Source organism: Watersipora subatra, chromosome 4, assembly GCF_963576615.1.
Source record: "Watersipora subatra chromosome 4, tzWatSuba1.1, whole genome shotgun sequence".
NCBI lineage: Eukaryota > Metazoa > Bryozoa > Gymnolaemata > Cheilostomatida > Watersiporidae > Watersipora > Watersipora subatra.
In genome coordinates this window covers 34,984,911-35,012,480 of record NC_088711.1, presented here as the reverse complement: position 1 = coordinate 35,012,480, position 27,570 = coordinate 34,984,911, and the positions used below count along the sequence as shown (strand labels likewise).

Genomic DNA, 27,570 nt, shown 5'->3' with positions numbered 1-27,570 from the left:
AAAAAATAATGGCGTTTGAAAATTTTGTCCGCGATGCATGATTACCGTATGTATCATGAGATTTGATCATTTAATGAAATATTCTAATATGGAAGGAATGTTTAAACCGACTTTCAATACTCGCCTAATTTTAAATATCTGTGTTCTAGAGTAATAATAGTAAGAACATTGGAGTAAGAAGAAAGAAAGCTATGTGGCAGATTAGAGAAGTGAAACCTTCAGGAATCAAAGAGTGAATTTGTTTGAAAGCTATAGGGGACGCTCCCCGGCGCTCAGAAGAAATCAGCAGAGCTGACACACCGGTGCAAGCTATGAAAAAGACCGCTGGATGATTAATAAATATAATGAGAAGCCTCTGAAAATCAATAACTTGTACAAAGACATAACCTAACTGTCTACAGCGCATGTACAATGTAAATTCCCAGAAATGCTTCATTTTCACATTCAATAACATACCGGAAAAATAAGTTCTCATTTTTAAAGCTGAATTGATGAATTGAACCACTTGCCAAGCCTGAAAACTAACAAAATTGTGCATGAATAACAAACCTGTATGATTAGTTAGTTAATATTGAAACACTTGTTAACACTTTTAGCCAAAGAACTGAAAGTGTTAAGTATATCCATATTTTTTTATATAAAAAATCCATAAGCAATAAAAAAAGAACTGTTTTGATTAGTTAAATCAAATCTTGACCTCATCATCTTGACCACCAATCACACGCAGGTAGGCAAACCTGTATTGTCTGGAGTCAGCAGCCCTTATGAGACAGACTAGGAGTTGTCTACCACCAGCGTTCACTTGAGAATACCCAATTCTTGTAAGTCCTAGCAACGATTGTAATGTGACAAAGCCATGGCCTCGCACCATTCCCTCTTGCAAAGAATAAACTCCTGCAGTCACAAACCCTATAACCTCCCTACTAGTCTTGATTCTATCTGCAGGAAGGGTGGTGTGTGTGTCTTTCCTGCGAGTGGCCTTCTTGTTATTGAGCTCTACTGTTGGGCCTAGGCTAGCACTATCCTCCGTTATTATATCAATATCTTCTGCAGATGGAATGCATATCTCAGCCCTTAGTTGAAGAGTGCCTCGACGTACCATTCGTACCGCCACCCTCACCAGATTCGCTAGACATGACGGCATAGATGGCACAGAGCTGAAACACAAATAAATTTAATGCCATCACAAATCATCCGTTAGAATGGTATTTCGGAGCTTTGTCTAATAAGTTATATCATGACTATAAAGGATTGATAAAAATAACACCATAAACGTGCATGATAAATTAAAATAATTTTACGTAAAGGGTACTACCAGAGATTCTAAAAAAAGACATTGTCAATATTAGTAATAGCGGTATGCTGTAAGTATAATCAACAATATATTGACGGTAATAAAGGTTTATACTTTCTTCGAGTAAAATTTGCTTTTTACTTTTAAAGAAATATAATATAAAACTAGTGATACAACCAATAGCAATCCTTTTATTTCAATTTTGTTCATCCCAATGAAATTGCTTATTTATGAAACAGCCCCTGTCGGTGTTCCACCAATAAACAGAGACATCAGCTACACTCGCGCATGGCCTCTTCTACGCGGACTTTTGTGGATGGAAAATACTGTTTTTAGAGATTTATCATCACTAGGTTATCATCTCATGGCAATAATGACTTGAGTGTTGCTATGTAAACCCCCACGTATACTTGCAAATTAGCAGACGGAGCAAATCAAGCTCAGTAGTGACACACTTTTTCTAGAGATACGGATTTGTAAAGCGAATGCCTGCTTATTGTATCATTGTAAATTTGTAATAAACAATCAATCACAAAACAAAATTATATATGTTATTTCCGATGTTACCTAAATTCTTTTTACTGAGCTTATAAGTCAATTACTGCCTTTAACATCACCTGAGAGATGAATTCATCAAAAGAGAGTCGAGGATGTGTCTATCTCTCAGTACAACAGGATCACGACCGGCAAGGATGCCGGACCAATCAAACCTGTCCATAGAATAACCACTATCTAGTTAAATATGCACTCGCAATATACACAAACCAATATACACAAATCAATGTACACAAACCAATATACGGAAACCAATATACACGAACCAATATACACAAACCAATATACACAAACCAATATACACAAACCAATATACACAAACCAATATACACAAACCAATATGCACAAACCAATATGCACAAACCAATAGACACAAACCAATAGACACAAACTAATAGACACAAACCAATAGACACAAACCAATATACACAAACCAATATACACAAATCAATATACACAAACCAATATACACAAACCAATGTACACAAACCAATGAACACAAACCAATATATACAAACCAATATACACAACCAATATACGCAAACCAATATATACAAACCAATGTACAAAAACACAACATAAATTAATATAAAATAATGACAAACTAATCCTAGCCGTGCATAGAAGTTATCATTTTCTAGGGCTATGAAGCCTTAAATCCACCTCAATTGCCGTTATAACCATAAACAAAAAATAACCACCATTTAATAAAAATATAATAGCTGATAATCCAAAGAACTCATTTAAAAAATTAGAATTATATTTTTGAACTCCAAGCATAAAACTTAGATAACCATGGCATTGACAAGCAGAAGTAGGACAACTCCCTACTCATGTAGTCAAGGTTTGAATCAGCAATGGTGGCATGTTTAAAGCTTACAAGTATCAAGAGTGATCGTATGAAGCGTAGGAGGTGCAAGCAGGGGACCTAAGCGCAATAAACATAATGTACAGAACATGTTCAACTGGGTGAATGAACGTAATACACCGCTAAGGCAGCTTGTCCAACCTTCAGAAAAGAATGCGTATTACATGTATGTCTGGGAGTTATAGTCAGTCTACTTCAAGCCTTTTATGCAAGATATCCTCAGATTTGCGCGAAACAAATTTTTTACCGAAATTCTTCCTATTGTCTTTTTACTTGTTTTCTTTTCAATTTACTTGCTATTGGGGTCACAGCAATTAAGTCAATGCCTAAAAGGAAATCTTAAGGTGGGTTGGCTAAATAGCTAGTTTTTAGATTTATCTTTCACTGGAATGGTGCACTTTGGTTTACTCTATTGTACAAGCTACGAGACGAATGATTTGAAAACAAACTGTTGCTACATGAGGCATCTTTCCACAGTTTTATGTTAAAGTTAATATGTAAATGTGATGCGCACCCGAATGGTGAATTGGTAGAAAGTTTGTCAAAGTTAGGCCTCTTATTTGGAGGATACTTGAAGTGCTTCTGGGTCAACTCTTTGGCAGCATTCAGGTCCTCTTTCTGGTAGATCTCTGTGTCAGGGAAATCAGTTGGGAAGTGCAGTTCATTTACACAGGCAGAGATTACTCTGTCCTCCCTCAGGCCACCTGTGAGTTCACAATCCTTGGAATTATTCGGTCTAATATTTACTAAGTTACCATGCAGTGAGTGTAGTGACACTTGGGTGTGCTGAATTGCTACTCTGACAGTAATAGTGTAGTGACACTTGGGTGTGCTGCAGTGCTACTCTGACAGTGATAGTGTAGTGACACCTGGGTGTGCTAGTGCTACTCTGACAGTGATAGTGACACTTGGGTGTGCTGCAGTGCTACTCTGACAGTGATAGTGTAGTGACACCTGGGTGTGCTAGTGCTACTCTGACAGTGATAGTGTAGTGACACCTGGGTGTGCTAGTGCTACTCTGACAGTGATAGTGTAGTGACACCTGGGTGTGCTAGTGCTACTCTGACAGTGATAGTGTAGTGACACCTGGATGTGCTAGTGCTACTCTGACAGTGATAGTGTAGTGACACCTGGGTGTGCTAGTGCTACTCTGACAGTGATAGTGTAGTGACACCTGGGTGTGCTGAAGTGCTACTCTGACAGTGATAGTGTAGTGACACCTGGGTGTGCTGCAGTGCTACTCTGACAGTAATAGTGTAGTGACACCTGGGTGGGCTGAAGTGCTACTCTGACAATGATAGTGTAGTGACACCTGGGTGGGCTGAAGTGCTACTCTGACAATGATAGTGTAGTGACACCTGGGTGTGCTAGTGCTACTCTGACAGTGATAGTGTAGTGACACCTGGGTGTGCTAGTGCTACTCTGACAGTGATAGTGTAGTGACACCTGGGTGTGCTAGTGCTACTCTGACAGTGATAGTGTAGTGACACCTGGGTGTGCTAGTGCTACTCTGACAGTGATAGTGTAGTGACACCTGGGTGTGCTGAAGTGCTACTCTGACAGTGATAGTGTAGTGACACCTGGGTGGGCTGAAGTGCTACTCTGACAGTGATAGTGTAGTGACACTTGGGTGTGCTACAGTGCTACTCTGACAGTGATAATGTAGTGACACCTGGGTGTGCTGAATTGCTACTCTGACAGTGATAGAGTAATGACACCAAGGTAAATGTTTGCATATGAAGCAACAGGGAAGCAAGATCTATGCGGCATGCTTGAAGGTTGCTGCCATTGTGCGAAGGTGACGAAGGTGACGCATTGCATAGGTGTTTAGTTTCTAAACACCTATGCAATGATCCAGTGACACTGAATCTCAACTGAATGAGAGCGACACGACTGTTTCCACGATGGGATTGCGGTGCCATACTAGGGGGAGGGGGTGTCACTACACTGTCACTGTATGACAACTTAGTACATGTTGAGAATTACGGACTCACACGATGAATAGAGTGATTGCTGACTAATCAATTGGCAGCAGTTGATTTGATTAACTAGATCTCTCAGCTGCAGCACTAGCAGCACTCTACTGATTCACTATATACTGTTAGACACTTGCATGGTTATGGCTGTCTGAGCACGGCTCACTCCAATGTCTCTTACTCTACATACAAATATACACTAGAATATTAGGACTATATTTAATGAATGCCAACTACAAGGATAAGTCAAGGTTCACTCTACGAACAAGCTTGATTATTTTCATGAGTTTGAGTTCGCATCTTCCTCACAAAATGCTTCCCTTTTTGACAAGGTCTCGCTAATCAATGTATTATCCATGACTTAATCATACGGCATATGTTGAGTGGGAACGGAGAGCAATCTTTGTGCTTGAATAAAATAGTCAATTACAGTGACTAGTCAATTACATATTAAATTACTATACCGATAGCCAATTAATTTGAAGGTAAGTAAAAAAGAGGGGTCAAACTAGATATAACATTACAAACTCCTAAATATGCCTACAGGCCTGCTAACATACGGGTCTGCTAATCTACATGTAAAAGGGAGATAAGAGTATTGCCTAGAAACAATCTATATGTAAAAGGGAGATAAGAGTATTGCCTAGAAACAATCTATATGTAAAAGGGAGATAAGAGTATTGCCTAGAAACAATCTATATGTAAAAGGGAGATAAGAGTATTGCCTAGAAACAATCTATATGTAAAAGGGAGATAAGAGTATTGCCTAGAAACAATCTATATGTAAAAGGGAGATAAGAGTATTGCCTAGAAACAATCTATATGTAAAAGGGAGATAAGAGTATTGCCTAGAAACAATCTATATGTAAAAGGGAGATAAGAGTATTGCCTAGAAACAATCTATATGTAAAAGGGAGATAAGAGCAATGCCTAGAAACAATCTATATGTAAAAGGGAGATAAGAGTGCCACTGATCAAACCATTTGAGAAATTCTCAAATATGCAAAAGCTTTTAGAAGATGCATAAACTTCAGATGCATAGAACCACAAATCTGGTTATTTCCTGAATCCCATTGCTACAGCAAGTAAACAGCCTGTATATAACATACCTGGGCTGGCACCAGAGTAAACAAAAGCTATCCAAAATGCCATTGCCCAATGAGAGGGTAGAATCACGTCAGCCTTATTTGAGCTGAGAATAAGCATCAGGGGTATGCAACTCTCATCACTTCCAAGAGACATCTCTGAACCTTTAAAGAAACATGTAAGCTCAGATGCACGACCACTGACTATCACTGACTATCACTGACTACTACTGAATACCACTGATTATCAATGACTACCACTGACTACCACTGATTATCACTGACTACCACTGATTATCACTGACTGCCTCTGACTACCACTAACTTCCTTTAAACTAGAACCACCAACCTGCTGTCTGCAAATGATCTGCTCAGACTGAACTATCAAAGTTGCTGCTATGGTATTACTAATGAAATTCATGACATGTTCCCCGAACACCTTGTTTAGTTAATTTTGGATGAATGATGAATATATTGGAAACGATTCCACATTAATATCTAAATATGTGAAACAATTATGATTAATTAGTACCCTAACGTTAGGTGTAATAACTATGAAACTCTATGCACAATTATTCCTTTGATTGGCACAGGTGCTTGTGTCAGTCTATCAGGGTGAATGTCACGAGTCACAGGTGGTTGTATCAGTCTATCAGGGTGAATGTGGCGAGTCACAGGTGGTTGTGTCAGTCTATCATGGCGAATGTCACGTGCCACAGGTGGTTGTGTCAGTCTATCAAGGTGAATGTCACAAGGCACAGGTGGTTGTGTCAGTCTATCAAGGTGAATGTCACGTGTCACAGGTGGTTGTGTCAGTCTATCAAGGTGAATGTCACAAGTCCGAATCTTGTATGATGCAATATTTCCCCAACAACCAGTCATAGTGTGGGAGAGAGAGAGAGACACGGCTCTTATTGTAGCAAAGATTTTTATTAGGGTTAGAAAAAGAGCAGACGAACCATTGGATGGACCCTCCATATTTTATGGCTGTCTGCTGAGCCTGGTGTTTGTTCTCACCGATTGAACTTGACTTACGCTACATATCTAGCTGACTGACACAGTAACAGAGAGTTACATACACCAGCGAGGGTGAAGCTATTCATCACTAACAACTTATAACCTGGTGACAAGTAGCCTAAGATCCACATAGTAAACTTGCAATGACCTCTACACACCTGGCACTAAAAGTTCTGAACGTCTTTGATTAATTTCATGCTGAGACATCATATGGCTGCTGACATTTTCTCTCACACGAGCCGACCAAAGAGCTGACTGTGCTGCCTTAACCTTTGTTATCTTCTCGCTCCACAGACTGGCAGAATTCTAAAAAAGAAATCATAACCAAATCACTAATAAGCAAGAGTAGAGACGCAGACCAGGTGTAAGCCATCAATTCCAGCACACAGACCTGACAAATGCTGAGGGTGTATCGGTAACTATTTGTTATAAATATAGTTAGTCGAACGCAAGTTTACAAACTATAATCTGTCCACCAGTACCTTACGTCAAGATGACAACTTCCTAAGTTATGTAAACATTCCTACAACAGGTCCATGAAAAACAACACAAACTAGGTGTTTGATGAAGAGAAATATTGCTGCACCAGTTAGTCTCCTATAACTCTACCATATTTCACTGGTTTAAACATTTACTTGTATGACAGTCTATAGGGCTGACTGATCAAAGACTTATCAGTTTCAAAAAATATTATTGTGAGTTTAGCCTTTGAGCCTAAATAATGTGACTCAAAAAACCTAAACTTAGCAACTTAAACATCTGCATATTAAAGCATAAACAACTTTTCTCCAGGCTTTGATTTCAAGTTATTGAAGCTGTTAACACCTAGACTTGTGAGACATAACATAGTGTTTTTAATGTGACTGAACGAGAACATAACCACTAAATATACAGAAATGACGTAGAAAGCAGTGTTCAATGTCTCGCATAGACCGCCTTGCTTGGACAACGGAATAACTTTTCCCTTGACTCACCAAAGATTCTCCAAGTTCACCAGAGATTGTACCTTCATCCATCTTGTCCTCATCAGCTCCAGTCATGTTGTAAACGCTCTGATCTGCTCCCCACTGCACTTCTTCATCTTTGAATTCTCCTTGTTCCTTCTTTACTTTCTCTGAAATCAAAGGGCACAACGAATCGACCTCAACAAACAAATTCTAAACTTTCACACAAATCTGCTAAAAAAAAAAGAACAGAGTGCATTGTTGGTATATTAAGAAATATGTTGTCTTGGGTATTTTTTCCATGATCACCACTACAGACAGAAGTTACTTCTACGCAACTAAACAAACGGAAGCAAATCCTATCGAATAAATATCCATTAGTTGCGAGTCAGACAGAGTCAGTTGTGTGATGGCATAACAAGCTACTCTGAACAAATTCTACACACGAGCACACTCATTGGTCAATGGCATATGGAGCATCATAAAAAAAGTCGAGATAGTAAAGGTACAAGAAGCGTTAATATTTCTCGTGCCACGTCAAGTTTGACCCTCGACCAAAAGGAATTTGCCGAAAATCTAGAGCCAAGGTTACAAGAAGTACAAGAAGCCAGGGTTGGAAAAAACCACGATTTTTATGAAAAAACTGAAAAAACCAGGGTTTTTGGTTTAAACTGGTTTTTATAATTTTACCAAGATTTTTGCAATTTTAAGTCTAATTAACATCACTTACTATAGCTGCATGATTGAGTATTGGACATACATACGTGGAATCTTCTGTTAAAGATGGTATTGTGAGAGTTGTTATGGGAAAAAAGAGAGAAAGCATATGGAAATTTCGGAATGAGTCTTTAATCGAACATGATCGATGAAATACAGAGCAGGAATCTTATCACATAAAGTGAATATTTTACATACAGCTCTATGTATAAGTAGGAATTTTAATCCAAGTGATTAGTCGTGTGGTAGTGTAAAGCAGAGCATAATGCAGATGCATTGCTAGTGTTTGGAGCAGTGGCAGATGACTCAACTTCTATCGCCTGAATACTAGCATCTCTGTCTAAATTGGTGTTTTCAGCTTGACATTTTGCTACGTGAGCTTTAAGCCTATCTGCGTGACCTCGCATTACGACAGCACACCTATTACATTTTGTCTTAAAACCTTTGCCTTTTGTAGTTCGGGTGAAAAACTGCCAAACGGGATCCTGTTTGCGAGCATGTTGGAAATTTGTGGCACAACTTCAACTTTTAAAAACACAAAAAACTTGATAAACTGAATTCTAACAATCCAACTACTTTGGCTTGTGCTCAATAAATGAAATATTAGTTTGCAAACTTAAAGCTTTTGCCAAAAAGGATTTTATTGTTTTAATTTCTAATTATATGTAATCCTTTCTCACTGGCCAGGCTTGAGTAAGTAATCATTCATTATTAGAGTTGATGACTGGATTAGTATATTTCACATGGTTTTTATATTTCATCAGTAAAAAGATCATCATATCACTTGATAAAACCAATTGAAAACGAAATTCACTAATTCATTGTTGTGCTAGGATTTCATGTAGTTTCAACTTGAGCTCTGCCATCACTTTACTACTGTGTCCTAAATAAACTTCCACGCCTGATAATTACATATAAATGCATTTCTACCGCACATGAACCACTAGGAGCTTAAAATATGTTTTTCACAAAAAACAATGAAAAACCGAAAAAACTATAAAAAACCAGTTTTTTTTAGCTGGTTTAAACCGGGTTTAAATCGAGCCAACCCTGCAAGAAGCGCTAATATTTCTCGTGCCACGTCAAGTTTGACCCTCCAACTAGAAAGAATTTGCCGAAAATCTAGAGTGACACGATTCTGTATGCAAAGAACAGCATTAAAGCATTGAGCATCCAGTGACTCAATCAAATAACTATAAATATGTCAGTTCCATACATCGATGAACTGGCTCATACACATGCCACTATCTCAAGAGAGTTTATAGATACACATTAGATGGGCTCCTACCTTAGAGAACATATAGTGCTAGCGCTAGTAGCCTATGTAGGTAGGTAAGAGTTGTATGGATGAACTACTAGTACCCAGGCAGTCTGGTGCGCTGTGACAGATCATCCTGCCTAATGACTGCGTACATGCACAATTATACCACCATGCAGCAAGATATGGTGGTGCAGATGGTAGTGTTCCTGGTTGCTAAGTCAAATGTCTGAGATCAAATCCTGAGTGATGCAATTTTTTTCCAACCGTCGCTTTGGATAGACACGGCCCTTATTATAGTGAAAATAGTGGAGAAAGGGGACAACTAGCTTGCCTATTCTACTTGTAATAAATACAACATAGTCATCTTATATGCAACTGTGCCCTCTGTTTTATACTTACAGCTCTACAGCAGTAGAAGGAAAGCCAGTGGGAAACACCAATTTCACAATCGCTAAGATTCCAAACACTTGGGTGCGACAGCACCGAAGCGCTACAATGGGCCGATAAGTAGACCATGTTTCCACAGGGCTCTATGGTAGATCGATGGTTGTGTGACGCCTTATGTCAAGGTTGTGTCTTTAAGAGGTCAAGGACAAAAACCATGAATGATCAGAAGGAAAGATGGCTATTTCTTACAGCATTATTCATTACACAAATGAAAATAACACTAGTGCGATGCAGTTGGTCGCTAAGGCTTTTTCCATGGCGCAAAGATGGCGGGTGTTTCACTTTCAAGCAGCGACACTGAATTACGATAGAATGAGAATGACAGGGCTGTTTTTTGTGAAATCATTGCAGCACCCGATGGGGATGTGTCACTACGCTTTCGCTGTTTGGAAGCTTAGTGATTGACTTGAACAAGCTACGTGAATGACCTCATTCATCAACTTATTGTGCAGATCCTAAATGCTGTGGAAACCTTCACTAACCTCTTTTCATAAGAGAGATGATTGAAGGCATACATAGCCTGGGATCTCGAGCTCGGACCGTAGCCACAGTTCCATTGCACCTGTACCATTCCTTTAAAGCTGCTTTTAGGTTTGAAGTAATTTCACCGCTAGAGTTCGCAAACTCTCCTTTCCACCAAACGTGGTCTCCCTCTAAAATGAAAGTAAAAACATTATTTAGCACAAAATTTATAATAGCCAAGTTTTAAAGCTGAAACACTGAAAAGGAAGCAACTCGAAGCTTGTGAAAATTCTAAAATTCAGTTATTTCATGAACACAACTTATAGAGTTCATCTCCAAAAGACATCCAAACAATTCTGTGTGTGTTTCCTGATCAAAAGTAGTCGTTGTCAAAACATCTTTTTTAACAAGTCAGTGAGTCTTTAGTCAGCACCATTGACTATGTCATGTGATAATTGAACATGCACAACTCATACATCTTTATATAAGGTTGCTGTTTTTTAAGACTCGTTTTATTATTTCCCTTCATTCTTCTTGAATATTTATAGAAAACAAAAGTGCAAAAAGATATTAGAGGAAGTGATCAATAAAATTAGGGCACAGTTGGATAATGAAAGCTTATATAATGAAGTTAAACTCAAATTATTGCCTAGAAGAAACAGCGGGAGAGTGACTCACTTATTCTAATAATAACTTTTTGATGCTCTTACCAGAAATCTGACCTTGACCTGATGATACCGCTTTATTAGTGGAGTGAGGGGATAACTATTGTCGATATAGGTGTACGCTATAAAACCATGTCCACAGAAATTTCATAATATTGATGAATGTGCTTCGTGCACAAATGTACACGGCACACTAATGTTAGAACACATCCCCAAACAAGGCTCTAGACCAGACATAAACAGGAAGTCATAAGACGTATTTATGGCTCACCTGCTGAGACATCAGTATCAGTTGGATGTATCACTCGAGTAAGCGTCTCAAATGTACGTTTTCCACTCAGCTTAAACCTAACCAGCTTCTCTCGCAGGTTAGTTAAAACCACCTGCTCATTTTGAGCCACTTCCTGTCCAACACCATCCTCCACTACAATGAAGACCTTAGAAAAGACACGCAAGCATTATAAATGAGTCATTATGCATGAAATATCACTGTAAATATCAGAGCATTTGATGGAGGTTGTATAAACTGTAAGAGACAAATCAGGAAATTAATGATGCAAACGAGCTGGACACCTTGGCATCAACAGCACCGAAGAGCGGCCCAAAACAAAATAAGTAGCTAATCATTTACAGTCATTCCTCTTTGACAAACACATTCACTGCTCTAGAGACAACGTGGTAACCCAAGGCTGATCAAGGTTGTACAGACAACTCTCCTCCTGGAATTCCAAACCAGAAAGTCTGTCTAACTAAGTGTTTAAAATCATAGAATCAGTAGCCATCATGAAAAATGCACTAAATGAGTATAAATGAAGGTCAACTGAGTACGTGTGCAATTCTACTTTCTGTTTTAAAATGAATACCTCGGTGTCAAGACTTTACTCCAAAACAGTATCTGTTTTGTCTGACTGATTTTGTATTTTACAAAGTGATGCCAAAACTCCATGTAGCTGAACAATCCATTTTGATACTAGTTGATGCATGCGTGTAGACAATTCTACCTAGTAAGCATTTATCTTATAAAACTGCGTACTGTAGCACCTAGAGAACTTAATAGAGTTCAATAAACAACAGATCAATAATCACGTATTTGCAAGCTTGTTTGAAACAAAAGGCATTAATTGTGCACCAACAACTATGCAAATAATCATGACAGGAAGTACATACAAAAGTGCGATGCGTGTTAAACTTTTATTGGCATTGGTAATCATCAGTAAAATTATGTTTTTCATTGCATGCCAAAAAGTATAAAAAATTTTTTTAGAATTCAGAAGACATGTGAGTAAGACAACTCAGAAGACTTGATACTTGATGCTGGTAATACAAAGCCAAGGAGACGTGCATCAGGTTACGTAAATCATTATAATGCATGTGAACGTCGAGGTCTGGTCTTCAAATAAACATGTATAAACTGCAACCAATGTTTCAGGAGCATTAAAAAAATTATAGAAAACACTCAGACGCAGAGATGGTACCGTATATTTATGACTAGGTGAGTGCCCTGCATGGCACGGGTAATAAAAAAAACAGCTTATAACCAATACATACGGTAACCTGCATTACCTTTACATTACATTACTTGCAACTGTTTATCAGCTATTTTTATTACCCGTGCAACGCCGGACATTCAGTCGTAAAGCCAGCTAGTAACCAGTACGTGTCACCATGAAGCTCGCTGCTTCCAGAACTGGAGGCTCTGAGATCAAAACCTTTCAAACCTGATTTTTCATTCGTAAAACTTTATCGCTATATCTGGACACATGGACAAACAAACATTGAGATTTATATACATATATATACTAGGTCAGGGGTCGACAACCTTTTCTACTCAAAGAGCCATTTAGACCCATTCTCCGCAGAAAAGAAACCCCCACAAACTCCCTTTGATATTTGAATTTAAAAAAAACTACATGTAACGTTTTTGTTTAGCTTTTAATGCTTTAATGCCATGTTTACAACATAAAACGAAAAGGTGTGGCATGTATAATGATTTAACTGCTGAGAAAACAAAATTACACTTTTGCACAGAACAATAAAATAATTTTGGCGGTTTTATTGCGCATAAATTTTTATAAAGTGTTCTACCTGTATTAGTGTTGTTATTTGTCAGTAGTGTTGTTGACGATATAGCAGACCTAAGTGGCTGGCCAGCCTTACTAGATTTCTAATTGTTTAACCAAGTTCGTTGACATAATATCAGACGGTATCTTGTAGTGATCTGGTCCTCCACGCGAATCCAGTAGTATGTTTTTCTGTACTTTTATTGTCAAAATTAAAGCCACGTGACGATCATGTGATAAGGTACCAATAATAATATAACATAAATAACGACGCATAACAAGCAACAATGTTTGATTTATTACCAGTTACAATTTTTTTATTACAAAATCTAGTGATAAAACTTCTATATTTTTAGGAATTACTCGGCACGTGGTAAAAAAAGGAAAAAAGATAAAAATCCAAAGTCGGAGGGAGCCGCAGCGAGGGGATGGAAGAGCCGCGGGTTGCCGGCCCCTGTATTAGGTGAATGTCCGGCGTTGCACGGGTAATAAAAATGTTTTTGCACAGAAAATTTACTTTGAATCAACATATTCAACATCTATCATTCTAACTTTTACATCAAAGTGTTTGTTTATTTCTGTGTGCTGTGTTTATTTCTGTGTGCTGTGTTCATTTCTGTGTGCTGTGTTTATTTCTATGTGCTGTGTTTATTTCTATGTGCTGTGTTTATTTCTGTGTGCTGTGTTTATTTCTGTGTGTTGTGTTTATTTCTGTGTGCTGTGTTTATTTCTGTGTACGATGTTTATTTATGTGTATTTGTACTGTGCCGGCTGCAGTGCCTACTACAGCTCTATCCTGATTGCAGTAGTCTTGCTGCCCATGTCAGTTTAAGTATTTTTCTTCTGGCCAACAATTCTAGCATAATGCTAGCTGAAGTGTTTAGCGTGAAGCCATGAAAGATCGCATGTGTAATGAATCTGTGCACAATTTATTCCATAGTATAGCCAGTTGGACCGGGTAGTGCATTGAATAAATGCCTGTCTGCAGAACTGGAGGTGCCAAGTTAAAATCCAGTACACAGCAGATTTTTCATTCCCAAAACTTAGTCGCTATAAATGGAAACACGGACAGACAGACAGACAAAAGAGAAACTTGAGATTTATATATATAAACTAGCCAAATGCCCAGCATTGCACGAGTAATAAAATAATTAACTAATGAATTTGAGTAACTTACCTCGAAAGCTAGTTAGTAATTTTGACTAAAACAATTGCCGTGCAGACGGCTTAATAATCATTACGTTATGTGTAATGATCAACAGTAGAGATGCCCCGATTCTAAATTCACCAGCCGATTCAGATACCGATCCGATATACCGATCCTAATTGAAAAATAATCCGATTCAGATACCGATTCAGATCTTTTGTGTTGCATAGATAGTAGCTCATTTTATTATGCAAACACAAACATAATGCAAAGAAAACATGAATATTATTGTATTTATTTGTTTGCATTTATGGAAAAAATATATACATATTCACATACTGACATACCGTGCATGTAGTAACAAAACAGTCCATGTTTCTTGTAATTTGTAAATAAAGGTAATTACTGTTAGTGGTACAGTTCTATCTGTAATAACGAAGTCCCTCTTCTATTGTTGGATGAACTGTTGTGTCTGTACAAGTTTAGAGCAAATCAATGTTTCTTTTAAAAACCGTTAGTGATTCAATTATCTCAGTAAGACGTCTCTTTTCTTCCATCATTATCAATGTAGCCGAGCGTACTGAAGGGGGATTCCCTTGCAACAGATATTGGAGGACAGGCTACATACCGATACGCCACTGGGGTTACCGTTTTTTGTACAATACAAATGATCCATTGTATCGTCAGGATCAAGAGAGTGATGGATAACTTTATGCGTCGACTGTTTAAATTACTTTCGTAATGCTAGTAAATAGAAATATTACACTGCGTTCTTGTTTCCCACTTTTGTTATCTTGTTCGTGATTGCTTGCAATAAAACCTATCGCTGTAATTGGGAAATACCACACTTTTTGTTTACGTTCTGGCTAAAAAGTTTCCTTCGCTGTGTTGATCAGGCTATAGACATGAAATAAATTGTGTGGCAGGCCTGAAATTCATTAAGTAAAAGTAAGAAGCTTACAGCTGATGATGTTTTATTAGTATAGCAGGCTAAAATACAGTTTTCTGCTAAATGGTTGATCTGTAAAAAGTATCGGAAGGTTCAGATTTTTTAAGAAAAGATCGGCCGATACCGATTCAGATACTTGACACTCATATCGGCACCGATACCGATTCCGATACCAAAATCGGGGCAACTCTAATCAACAGTGCTAGTTAACAACTCCAAGTGCTTCAAGCCCGAGTATGTTAACCAACGTAATGAATATATTGACTATTATTCAACGTTATGCTCAGACATCAGACTAATGGTAAAGTTAGCTGCCTCTAGATCTATAGGTTCCGAAATCAAATCTAGTACAATAGAGATTTTTCACTGCTAGATTTTAATAGCTATAACTGGACACGAGGATGATAACAAAAGGACAAACAATGAGATTTATAAAATTAGATAAGAGCAAGCTAGGTCACATGCACTACTTAGGCGGGTCCAAAAAGCAAAGAGAAGTCTGACCTGAACTAAGTGACTTAGCAGGCTTGATGGACTCAAAGTATACTGTAAACTAAAGTTTCACTAACTTTTTTTGATGCAAAAAGTCAAAGATGAGGAGCAAGTTTTCAAAAAGTTGTGAATGATATGTTTGATTAAAATACTTCAATTTACCCAAAAGTTTTACTACTATTATGTACAAACTATATAATTATATGAGGCTCAGTGTTTGTCTTTCTGTCAAACCCTGCGTCCAGTTACAGTCCAGCCCTTGGGACCTCCAGGTCTAGAGGCAGCAAACTTAACCATTAAGCACAGAATAGTATGGATTCATTTGGGAAATAGTCATTACATTGGTTAAGATACTCATGCTTAAACCGATTTTCTGGAGTTAATAACTAGCACTGTTGACTGTTACGCGTAATGACTGTTAAGCTGGCTTAAAGCGCGGGTACTGTTTTAGAAAATATTTTAGTAAGGATCTAGCTTTCCAAGTAAGTTATTCAAATTCATTGAGTAATTATTCTATTTCCGTGTAATGCTGAGCATTCAGCTAGTAACAGATAAGAAGGAAAAAATCGCATAAGTATGTCCCATCAATATAACTGCTAGCTTGACATTAATCGACAACATGAAACAGAATAAAATTCCACATCAGTGCACTGATGATCAACTATGAGTTGAGAAAGTGACTCTAGACTCACCACAGAAAGCCTTACAAAGTACATTCCATACAGAGCCAAAAGCGAGTGTGTGGCACCAGAGCCAGGCTTGACTCCAACCGTCCTCTGATACAGGGTTGAATATAACCTGAATAGGGCAGATGGCACCAGCTGGATACTGGCCAGCATGGTACAGAGTGCACTGCAGCACCTCCACTCCTCTCGCATACCGCTCCATATCTCCATCATATTCCAGCGCTGCACAAATATGACAGAATATGATTCTCATTTTTAATTTGAACAGAAGAATGTTGACAAAAAAGTTTTGGAGACAGTCATCAGCTAGTATATTAACAAAAGTAATTAATTATCACAACAGATGACAAGGTCGGTCTTGAACATCTAGCTTAAAGGTTGACTTGCAACAAAACTCACATAACAGTTATTTGGTATCAAAAGATTCACCATGTCTTACCCTGTTGTGTTTTAGGTGCAAAATATGTGGAAATATGATTAAAAGCTCTTAAAAGCTAAAAAACGAACAGTTAATCGCAGCCACACGAGACCGCCGTAGTTTGGATTCTCTTTTCAAAACGGCTCAAATGGGACGTAGTTGTTACAGGATGGTTTCTGTTTACACTTTCATGCAACTTTACTCGTCAAAATATTTTCACAAATATACTTCACGCATTCAATAAAACCATGTCTATTGTTCTTACGCGTCTATTTTATCGTCATTGTAATGCTGTCACTTTTAGCACTGATATCTTAACAACTTACCGTAAAAATTCATTTAATTTTTTAATTTTAGCTCGAAGGAGTACATAGGCCTATCATTGTCTAATAATCATGACGAACCTGTTGGTCATCTGTGATAATCGAAAAGTGCTGCAGAAATTATTTGCGAAGTATTGGGTCACATGATCAGATTACGACTTGACGATTACATTAAGCCGAAACAAAACTGTAAAGTAGCGAGCATCTATATTTGATATAGGGGTCTTCGGCAAAACCCGAAGTGTTTGTCATAAACTAGTGCTACGATAAGTTTTATATTAAGCTTTTTATTGGCCTTTCAATTCACGTGAGAACATCACGTGACAAGACAATAACCAATTGTAATGACTACGTCAGAGAAATAAACTGATTCCAATCTACGGCAGCTTTTCGTTTGTGAGCTTTTAAGAGCTTGTAATCACGTTTCCACATATTTGGCACCTACAACACAACATAGTAAGGCATGATGAATCTTTTGATACCAAATAACTGTAATGTGAATTTTGTTGCAAGTCAACCTTTAAGGTTGGTATCACGATAGGGTGCCGAAAAAAGCGACTCGTGTACGCTTCTATTGCATAGAGAGTGACCATTTACTTTGCCATTGTCTAGTCTTACCATTGTGATGCACTCAAATATGTTTACCTGCAGTATGTTAGTCTTAACTGATGATAAAAGTTAGTAAGATAAACATGAAGACATAACCATGAAGGCTATCATAAAAGGTTAAGGGACTTTACAACAACAACAACAACAACAACAATGCAGCAGTGATTATTATTATAGGTCAGCCACTTTCCAACCTGGTGTATAACCTTATAAACCAAAAAAGGTTAATTTCTCAACTTTTTATACCTACATTCCTATTAGGTGAGCTTATAACATCTCCCCAACCTGTCCACAAAAATTTCCCACTAACTCCTGCATTTTCAAAAAGTTCCATTTTTAAAATGTGGCACTATCTAGTTATTGTTGAGCTTTCTCAACAACCACATCAGATTTTCCACCACAGAAGTTCAGAACTGCAGGTTTTTATCCCTGAAAGAGTCATTTTTTGCATAATCCATCATTTACCTCTAGTACGAAGAATTGTCTTCTCGGCAACCTACATATGCTATTGTATAGCTTTGCAAAAATAGATGCAATATATGCAAGACTTCAGACATAAATACATGTAACAATGCTCATCGTCACCAATTGTACCAACTCACGTGATGTGAGAGTTTTGAGAACAGAAAGTAGGCGGCACTCCTTTGTCCTAACATCTATACAATTGATATATGACTGGTCTTGAACTAGGCAACGTTGAGTGGCAGCTCGATGAGCACTTCGTTCACCCTTTCCTGTTGGATAGTTGGGAAGTTTATAGCCCCAAGCCTCTGTCATGTGAAACCTAGAATGAAGGCTTATGTGAGTCTGTTTAGAAAATTCAATTGCTCCGTTGTTTCTGTAGCAGGGTGTTGCATCAAATTGTCCTTTGAGACATTACTAGATGCAAGTATCAAAGACTTACTTCTACAAAAAGTTTGATTCCAACAGAGATTAAACATATATGATCACCACTGCAAGCCCTAAATCTAACCGCAAATACCCTAAGCCCTTTGATACACTAAGTTTACTAGCGATGCGTTTTTTCCAAACAAAATGCTAGACGGCTATGAAATGTGATTTGTTTAGACAAACAGCCATTTTGGGAAAGTGACAGACATTTGTGAGAGACTCTCACTATTCAAAAAACCAATATGTGAGTGTATCAAATTTTAATTCTTGATTTATTTAATTATGTCTCACTTTTTAGAATCTGTTCCATAGGATACACTCATTAATTTGCAATGTTATTAAACAATGCATAAACATTTTAAAATGTAACAACATCATATGAACATATGAACTTGTAACACCACCACATAAGCTTGTAAGATCATCATGTAAACTTGTAACCACGCAATATGAACTTGTAACAACATCATAAATACTTGTAACACTATCATATATACTTGTAACAACATCATATATACTTGTAACAACATCATATATACTTGTAACAACATCATATGAACTTGGAACACCATCATATAAACTTGTAATGCTATCATATAAAACAACTAAGAAAGTGATGAGTGGCTACTCACACTGCATGTAAGTTTTAGCAATTAAACATTGGATATTTGTATATCAGTACTATATTAGTTCCTGTACTACTAGTTATTTGTATAAGACAGAAGCAGTCATTCAACTCATTGTGAGGTATGGACCAGCCAGAAGGACAATTAAACCAGTGTGAGTAATCTATATATAAATCTCAGAGTCCGTCCGTTTGTCCAGTTACAGCGATGAAGTTTTCGAAACGAAAAATGTGCTTCGTACTGGATTTGAACTCGGCACCTCAAGTTCTAAACATGGCGAACTTACCCATTAGATTATATGTCCAACAGAGCGTAGCAATTAATACTTTAATAGTAGTGAAGATATTCATTACATCGGTTAAAATACACATAACAACGTTGTGTCACATGTAACGATTACCAGCTGGCCTCACTAGGGGAATTTCCAACATTGCGCGGGTAACAAAAGCAGCTGATAAACGGTTGCAGGTAATGTAGTAGATAAGGTAATGTAATAGGTAAGGTAATGTAGATTACCGTATGTAATGTTTATTAGCTGTTTTGTATTACCCATGCGACGCAGGGCACTCAGCTAGTCTAACAATAATGGATGCATCAGAAGAATATAATAAAATTCATTTCGTTTTAATAAATTGTGTTTACAAAGGACATGAGAAAATTAAGGCTTACTGCCTACATCGAACCAAATTCCCAAATAAAGAATTCTAGTGTCAAGGTGACTTTGGTTCAGAGTCTCCTTCAAATTCCAAAGGAGAACAGGAAATAGAACTAGAGGATGTCACAGAATATTCACAGACATTAATTTACATAGACATGTATATCTGAAATTAGGATGCACCGTATTCAAGGTAAATCACCAGCAGAGAACAACAACCTTTTAGCATGCCATATATGAGTCTCCAGCCAGTGGACCCTCCTCTGACGCTTGGCATACTCATCCATCAAATTCTTTGGACGACGGCGATAGTAACGAGACGGTCTTTTAACCTTATCCGGGACAAACTACAAGAATTGATACAAGATTTCATGAACAATAATGATAAATTCTATAGAGATGCAAATATCGCCTCTTGACTAAAAATTAAAGCTTGAGGAATGAGAAAGCCATAAAAAAATCAAATGAGCGATTTCAAGTGGAGTTATAAAGGCTTACAGAAGAAGTAAAATAAATTTCACAGCATAACTCAATTGAAATTGTTATGTAATAACTACTACTATTATTACCATTATATTAACCAACTACAGTAGCCTGTTCACTAACACTTATTTGTCTTTCCTTAGTTTATTCTACAGAAAGAAGACGACTCGCATATGCTTGGCTATATCAACATATATGTAATGTAATGTATATCATTTTTTAACATTCAACAATCACATTTAGTTGCATGGAAAGTCATGTCACGTTGCACGCATAAAAGAAAAAATTTCATATTCATCACTTTAAAAGGCTGGCTCAATACATACAAAGCATGTAGATGAACATTTTTTAAGGTTATCGTTATTGTATGAACTGTGAGTTATTGAAATGATCGAAATACAAATGAACAACAGATATCATGACTAGAAACATTTTTTAATGCAACGCAATCATCTCTTCAATAAATGTATCTGATATTGCTGATATTTCACTGCGAGCTGAAAGTAGCAAATACTAGATGTTAATGAGGCCAGCCACCCTACATGCAGTATCGGGTTGTGGGACATTCCTTTATCTGCAGATAAGAAACTGTTCAACTCGACTGAATAAATAATTTAAACTTTGATGTCGATGTTCAACTGTTCAAACTCAGATTGCTGTCATGCAAGATAGAAATCATACATAACAATAAACGCTGCTCTAGAGCCATCAACAGACAAACTGTACAACAGCAACCTCGGTGTTGTGCTGGACAATCATAAATTTTTTCTTTTTGTGTTCGTGAAATCACGCAACTCATTGAATTTGACACTGACAATTTAGAGAAAGTAAGTACTGGCATACATTATGCTAGTTTTCTAAAATAAGTCTGCAGCATTCTATAGCTGGAGTACTATTGCTTGAGTTTTGCTAGAAGCAAACAGACATTATGGTCGAAAAAAATTCAATAAAGATTCTTACCAATAAAATCTGTGGAGAAAATCAGTTAGCCTAATTCTACAATTTCCATTAGCTACAATTCTATTAAAAGACTAGAATTGACCTTAAAAAACTAGTGGTGCCTAAATAGCAGAAACAGTATAGAAGTAAGGCATTCAGAGTCGAAAGTTTACATTTTTTTAGTGATAAACTAGTGCCTTTAACTCATATTTGACCTTGTATCTACCTCCATTCTAAAGAAGCATCAAAAGCAATGTCACTCAATTATCGCAAAGTACTTTCAGAATTTGATTCAGCAAACCTTTCCACCTCAAACTGCTGCAGGCAGCTGGGCTAACATTTTGGAGTTTACAGAAGCAGATTTTATTAAAACACGAAGCACTGGTGTTTAGACTGTCTGCAATAGTGCCTCGGAAGGAATTATAAACAGGCACTGCAATTCTTTCTGAAGACCAACGCATTCCACTAGTGCTTATTTAATAGATAAGACTACGCAAGCAGTAGATACGCGCCGTGAGAGATCGCCATGTGTAATAACTATGTGTAAAATTATTCTTAGATGTGGCATGGTGGTCGAGTAGCGCAGATGGTGGATGGTTGAAATATTTTGATTTGATTCCCGTGCAGTGCAATCTTTTTTCCTAACACTCTTAGCCTGGCTTCGGACGCACATAGTATAGCACATAGTATAGCACATAGTTCCTTTTATAGTAAAGACTAGTTGAGTGTTGCACGGGTAATAAAATAATTACCCGATAAATTTAACTAACTCAGTAAAGCTAGTAACTTACTGTAATAAAAGCCGTGTCCTACATCTGAAGCTAGCTTGTGACGTTAAGTGTAATGATCTATAACTTGAAGCGTGCTAGTACTATTGCAAGCAGTATGCCATAGTATGGCAAGGACAACGTGGTGCGGTGGATTAACTTGTCTGCAGACCTGGAGGTTCCGAGTTGAAATCCAGTGTAAAGTGGATTTTTACTTCCTAAAACCTTATCACTATAACTGGACTGGACAGACGACAGACAAAAACCGAGATTTATATATAGCCTAGCCAAATACCTGGCGTTGCGCGAGTAATAGAATAATTACCTGAAGAATTTGAGAAACTTACCTGGAAAGCTAGATCTTTACTAAAACAATACCTGCATTTTGGACCAGCTTAACAATCGTTACCATAACCGTCAACAGTGCTAGTTATTAACCCCAAGCAAGTGCTTCAAGTGTGAATATCTTAACCAAGGTAATGACTCCATGAATCCATTGTATTCTGTGTAGCTTACTGATTAAGTTTGCTGCCTCTAGATCTAAAGGTGCTAAGATCAAATCTAGTGCTGTGCAGATTTTTCATTGCTGGTTTTTAATTGTTATAACTGGACACAGGGTTTGACAAAAAGACAAACATATAAAGATTAGGTAAAGAGCAAAATAAACATTAGAGAAGGCAATACCGACCTTCTCAAAGACCTTCCTAACATTACGTGGCAGCCGGTTGGCATTATGGCTGGCAGCGCGTCTCCGCATGTAATGTGGCACAGACTGAGCAGCATTACGGTTCTTCTGCACATTCTTGACAGCTTGAGTCAGCGCTCTTATTTCTTTGGCATGACTCTGTGCAAGGTCAAACACTCGCAATGCTATAAATAAAGTGAAACTCACTAGAGACTAAATGCACTTATTTTCACAGAAAGCTCTTAAATCGCAAATATCTGTTCAATTAGTGTGCTGGATCACGAATCACACTAATTGGTGACAGGATTTTAGTAAATGGCTAAAACATAGGAACTTTCAGAAATGGCTAATACTGGTATTTCGGGACTTTTTTCAAGTGCACTCTACTATTATGTGCAAACACGTAGCTCATAACTGCTAAAAATACCAAAACACCAAAAGCAAGGATGGAAAAACTGACAAGCAAGTTGATGTATCATTACATATAAGATGCTTACATCGGGGCTCATCAGCTGGGTGGTCTGTCTTGCCATCCATAACGATCACTTGCTTTAGAAATCAGCCTTCAACCTAGTATTTGATTATCACTGAATTAAACCACTATCATCATGCTAATGTTAGACTAAAGAATCTTCAAAATAACCCCTAAGTCAAAATAGAATTATTACGTTACCTATTCGCAGTCTTGCAGTTCATAATTAAAAACAGTGTATAAAGACAACCCACTGTACAAATGACATTTTCTTTAAAGAGCATACACTTTAGTCAGCAGTTTACTACCTTAACCATGGTTCAAAATTGTAAATTAAACAAGAAAAGAAACTGGGTTTTTAAAATGTAAAAATATGCCCACCATTCGCAGGGTTAAAAATATAGGTAACATTTTCATATTTATGAAGATTGAATGAGATATTAGACTGGAGGTTATAAAAGATTATTTGGTTAGAGATTAACTCGGCTGTTAAACTACAGTATGTAAATGTATGACAGTATAAAATTTTAAACGGATAGATGTAGTCTGAGATCCTAACCAACTGGAGATAGTAATCACATAACAAAATATTTGTGTAAAATTAATATTTGGCTAGTACATGTTTCTACTGAACTGTTGGTTTTCTAATGAGCTTAAACCATAACTGTCACGAACAACTTTTATCGTATTTACTAGGTAAATCAGACACGCTAATTCCGGTTTTGTACTCAAAATAAAGATTAGTCCACTAACCTTCAAAGTCATTTAGGCTTTTTTAAAGCGTTTCAATATCCGTTTCGAAAACAACACAATCGGCATTATAAGCACCGTCCATAAATAGGTGACAAAACCTAGCTTTTCAGGAACGGAAGTTAGGAATGTTTAGTCCGATTTAGAATAATAGAGATGGGTGTCTTAGAACCCATTATTATCTAAATCCAGCCTGTAAAATAATTTCAGTTTTTTATGAAAGGTATATAAACTATTTAAAATTGCTCGTAGCTTGTTACATGACGTTTAAATGGGCTGGACGCCGAGAAAAATGAGCTCAAAAAGCGCGGTTTTATCACAAGCTAACGTTGTTATCGCGCTTTTTTAAATATGCAATGTTAAATAGCTCATCTACCTTTCAGAAAAGACTGATATTATTTTTAAGGCTGAATTTAGATATTAATGGATTTTAAAACACCCATCTCTATTATTCTAAATTGGTCTAAACATCCCTACGTAACTTCTGTTCCTAAAAAGCTAGGTTACGTCACGTATTTATGGGCGGAGCTTGTTATGTCAATCGTGTTGTTTTCGAGACCGATATTAAAACGCTGTAAAAAAGGCTTCATTACTCTGAAAGTTAGTGGACTAATCTTTATTTTAATTACAAAATTGGAATCAGCGTGTCTGATTTACTTGGCAAATACGATAAAAGTTGTTCGTGACAGTTATGGATTAAATAGAATAGCTAAAAACCAAGCACACTAAAACATCCAGTTGCTTATTCTTTTCGGTATTTATCAAACATAAATAAGCAAAAAAATAAATTGGCTTTTAAATATAAATTATAAATAAATATATAAATACATATATAAATAAATTGTGTTTCTCCATGCGATGGACTACAGCTTGCAAGGAATAGTTTTGTATTATTCATATAGTTCAGTTTCATGGACACATTTATAAATTACTTTGTGGGGTGACAGGATGATGCAAGGCTATGAGAAAAACAATTTTCTAGCAAACGCTTGCAATGCGTAACAATACTTGAAATTCACAAACTGCTGGTCAAACTCTAACACTTGGTTATAATCAAAAGGTGAATTTAATCGAAAGGCTATACTTAGAGACAAACTTACACAAAATTTTAGTAAGTTTTATCGGAAAGTATCGGTATTTTTCTATCATTTGCGATTTTTTATGTTTGAAGCGATCTGACTGCTAAGATGTGGCAAGATTAAAATTGACAAAACTTGATCGTGGTTAAGCTCACTGCTCAGTTCTGTTAATGCTCAAAAGAAAAATACATGACGAAATGACGTTAGTAGTTGATATATCATTGCTAAAGTTGATATCGGCTATTGCGTTCAAGTTGTAGTGTTATGTGTCTCTATTCTGTCAGTCTTTTTGCAACTATAGATGTCATACTTGCACTTTCACTTGATCTGAACCTTTTAAGCGTTATCAAGTTTTGTTGATTTTAATCCTAAAACATCCTGGCAGTCAGATCACCGCAAACATTAAAAACAATTGCAAATAATAGAAAAGTACCGATACTTTCTGATAGTTTACTAAAATTTGGTGAAGGTTCATCTTTAATTAATGATTTATATCAATTTTATTATAAGCCTGAAAATCTACTACGATGAAAATATATTATTAAATATATTATATATTAGTAAATATTTGCAAAAAAATTCATAAATCTGTTTCAAGGCTTCCAAATGACGAGCTTAATACAGGAGAAAAATGAACCTTAATTTAATTAATTATTTAAATTAAGGACATGTAAGGCAATAGTTGACTTTATTTGTCTGTTTTTAAGTTGTTCTTTAAACAAAATGAACACTTGAACATCCAATTTTTATTTAGATTGCAAATATGAAACATCATTTCAAAGTTTTTCCTCTATGATTAGAACAAACATTTCAGTGCAACTTCACCAGCATCGGCGTTTCTTTTGAGCAAATTGGCAAAATAGAATACTTCTGTCTTAGCTGGTAGACAATGGTTAGATAACAGTTAATATACTTCCCCTTCACAAGATAGAATTGTTTAAGTCATTAGCAATCGTTTTAAAAAAGGAAATTGGAAACTTTTCCTTACAGGTATTTGAATAAAGTTTTAAGATTTGGCCAGCACTACTCTATAAAAACTTGGCAGCGAAATTTTGTACTCTATAATTAAAATCACTTTATTACATGCATTTTACTAATGGTCATTTGGTGTCCATTAAAAGTTGATTCACTGCTCTTGGCTACTAATTATTTTGACTCGGAACAGCTTCAAAGCTCAGCAGCTTTGAACTTTAATAAAGTTCACCAATAGCATGATTAATGACTCTAAACTGTTGATATTATATAGAGTATAGATGGCTCAATTGTATATCAGGTCACACGCAATTTATCAAGTACAATAAGTGGTCATTAATCCACTGAACTACGTTGGATTGAAACTGAAATTGATAAATTGCTGCAAGTGAAAACACATATTTCTTAAATGTGAGGCTGAAAATTTAGAAGCCTTAGATAGTTTATTAATATTTAAAATTAATGTATATAAAATAAATTTTTCAAGACAAAATTACACATGTATGTATATGGTCAAAATCTTGAGAGTATCTTTCGTGAATAGTACTAGGATACAATTCCATCAATCCTTGCCTCAATCCATTGAATATTGCTCATTTATCTAATAAGTTATTCTAATTTCACATAGACTAGTCCTTAGTGAGCAAACTACGTACACTGTGTTGAGTATTTTTCATTGAATATTCTGTGCTGTACTTTTTACTGAACACATTTTGACTGATTTTTCATGTAACTCTCCACCACTTGAACACAAACACTGCTATATTGACCATATTTGTCTCCTAGCAAAAGCTTTAACAAATTTTAAATTCTTACTCAAACATTTTTATGTCAATGATTAGACCTTTTCAGGTTTTTCAGATTAAACAGCTGCGCTTTCTTGTTGCATTTTTTAAAATAAACTCATGCATTAGACATTTCATAGAAGCAAAAATCTAATGACGCTGCCAATAAGTTTACACTGTGTATTTTACGATGGCCGTGTTTGGTAAGTCTCGATGGTTTCCATTCAAAAACTTGCGCCATTCAAAAGCTTGCGTCTCTTGCCAGTTAGCTATGTACGAGAAAACATTATTAGAGCATGAAAATTCACACAGAGTAGAACAATTTAAATTGTTTCAACTAAAGACTACTTGGCTTGAAATTTATGTCAATAAACGAAAAATTACTATATACATGTATATTTTTTGTTCAACCTGCAGGAGCTGACAGTAATATCAACATCCAAAATACTGTGAAATACGCAACGTCGCATTATGCTAGCAACTTAATTTCT

General features: G+C 36.6%; 1 protein-coding gene across 1 annotated transcript; it reads right to left on the bottom strand.

Annotated features, from left to right (window-relative positions):
• Window positions 1–414: 414 nt before the first annotated feature.
• Window positions 415–23,654, bottom strand: LOC137394555 (ribonucleases P/MRP protein subunit POP1-like). The gene is made up of 13 exons (XM_068081282.1): window positions 23,519–23,654; window positions 23,025–23,206; window positions 20,367–20,494; window positions 18,578–18,759; window positions 16,632–16,847; window positions 11,563–11,715; window positions 10,647–10,817; window positions 7,770–7,909; window positions 6,954–7,101; window positions 5,803–5,943; window positions 3,232–3,421; window positions 1,912–2,004; window positions 415–1,157 (listed from the first exon to the last, which is right to left on the bottom strand). Exons 1-13 carry the CDS (start codon window positions 23,556–23,558, stop codon window positions 686–688), a joined length of 2,256 nt encoding a protein of 751 aa, XP_067937383.1. The 5' UTR covers window positions 23,559–23,654; the 3' UTR covers window positions 415–685.
• Between the last annotated feature and the right edge of the window lie 3,916 nt (window positions 23,655–27,570).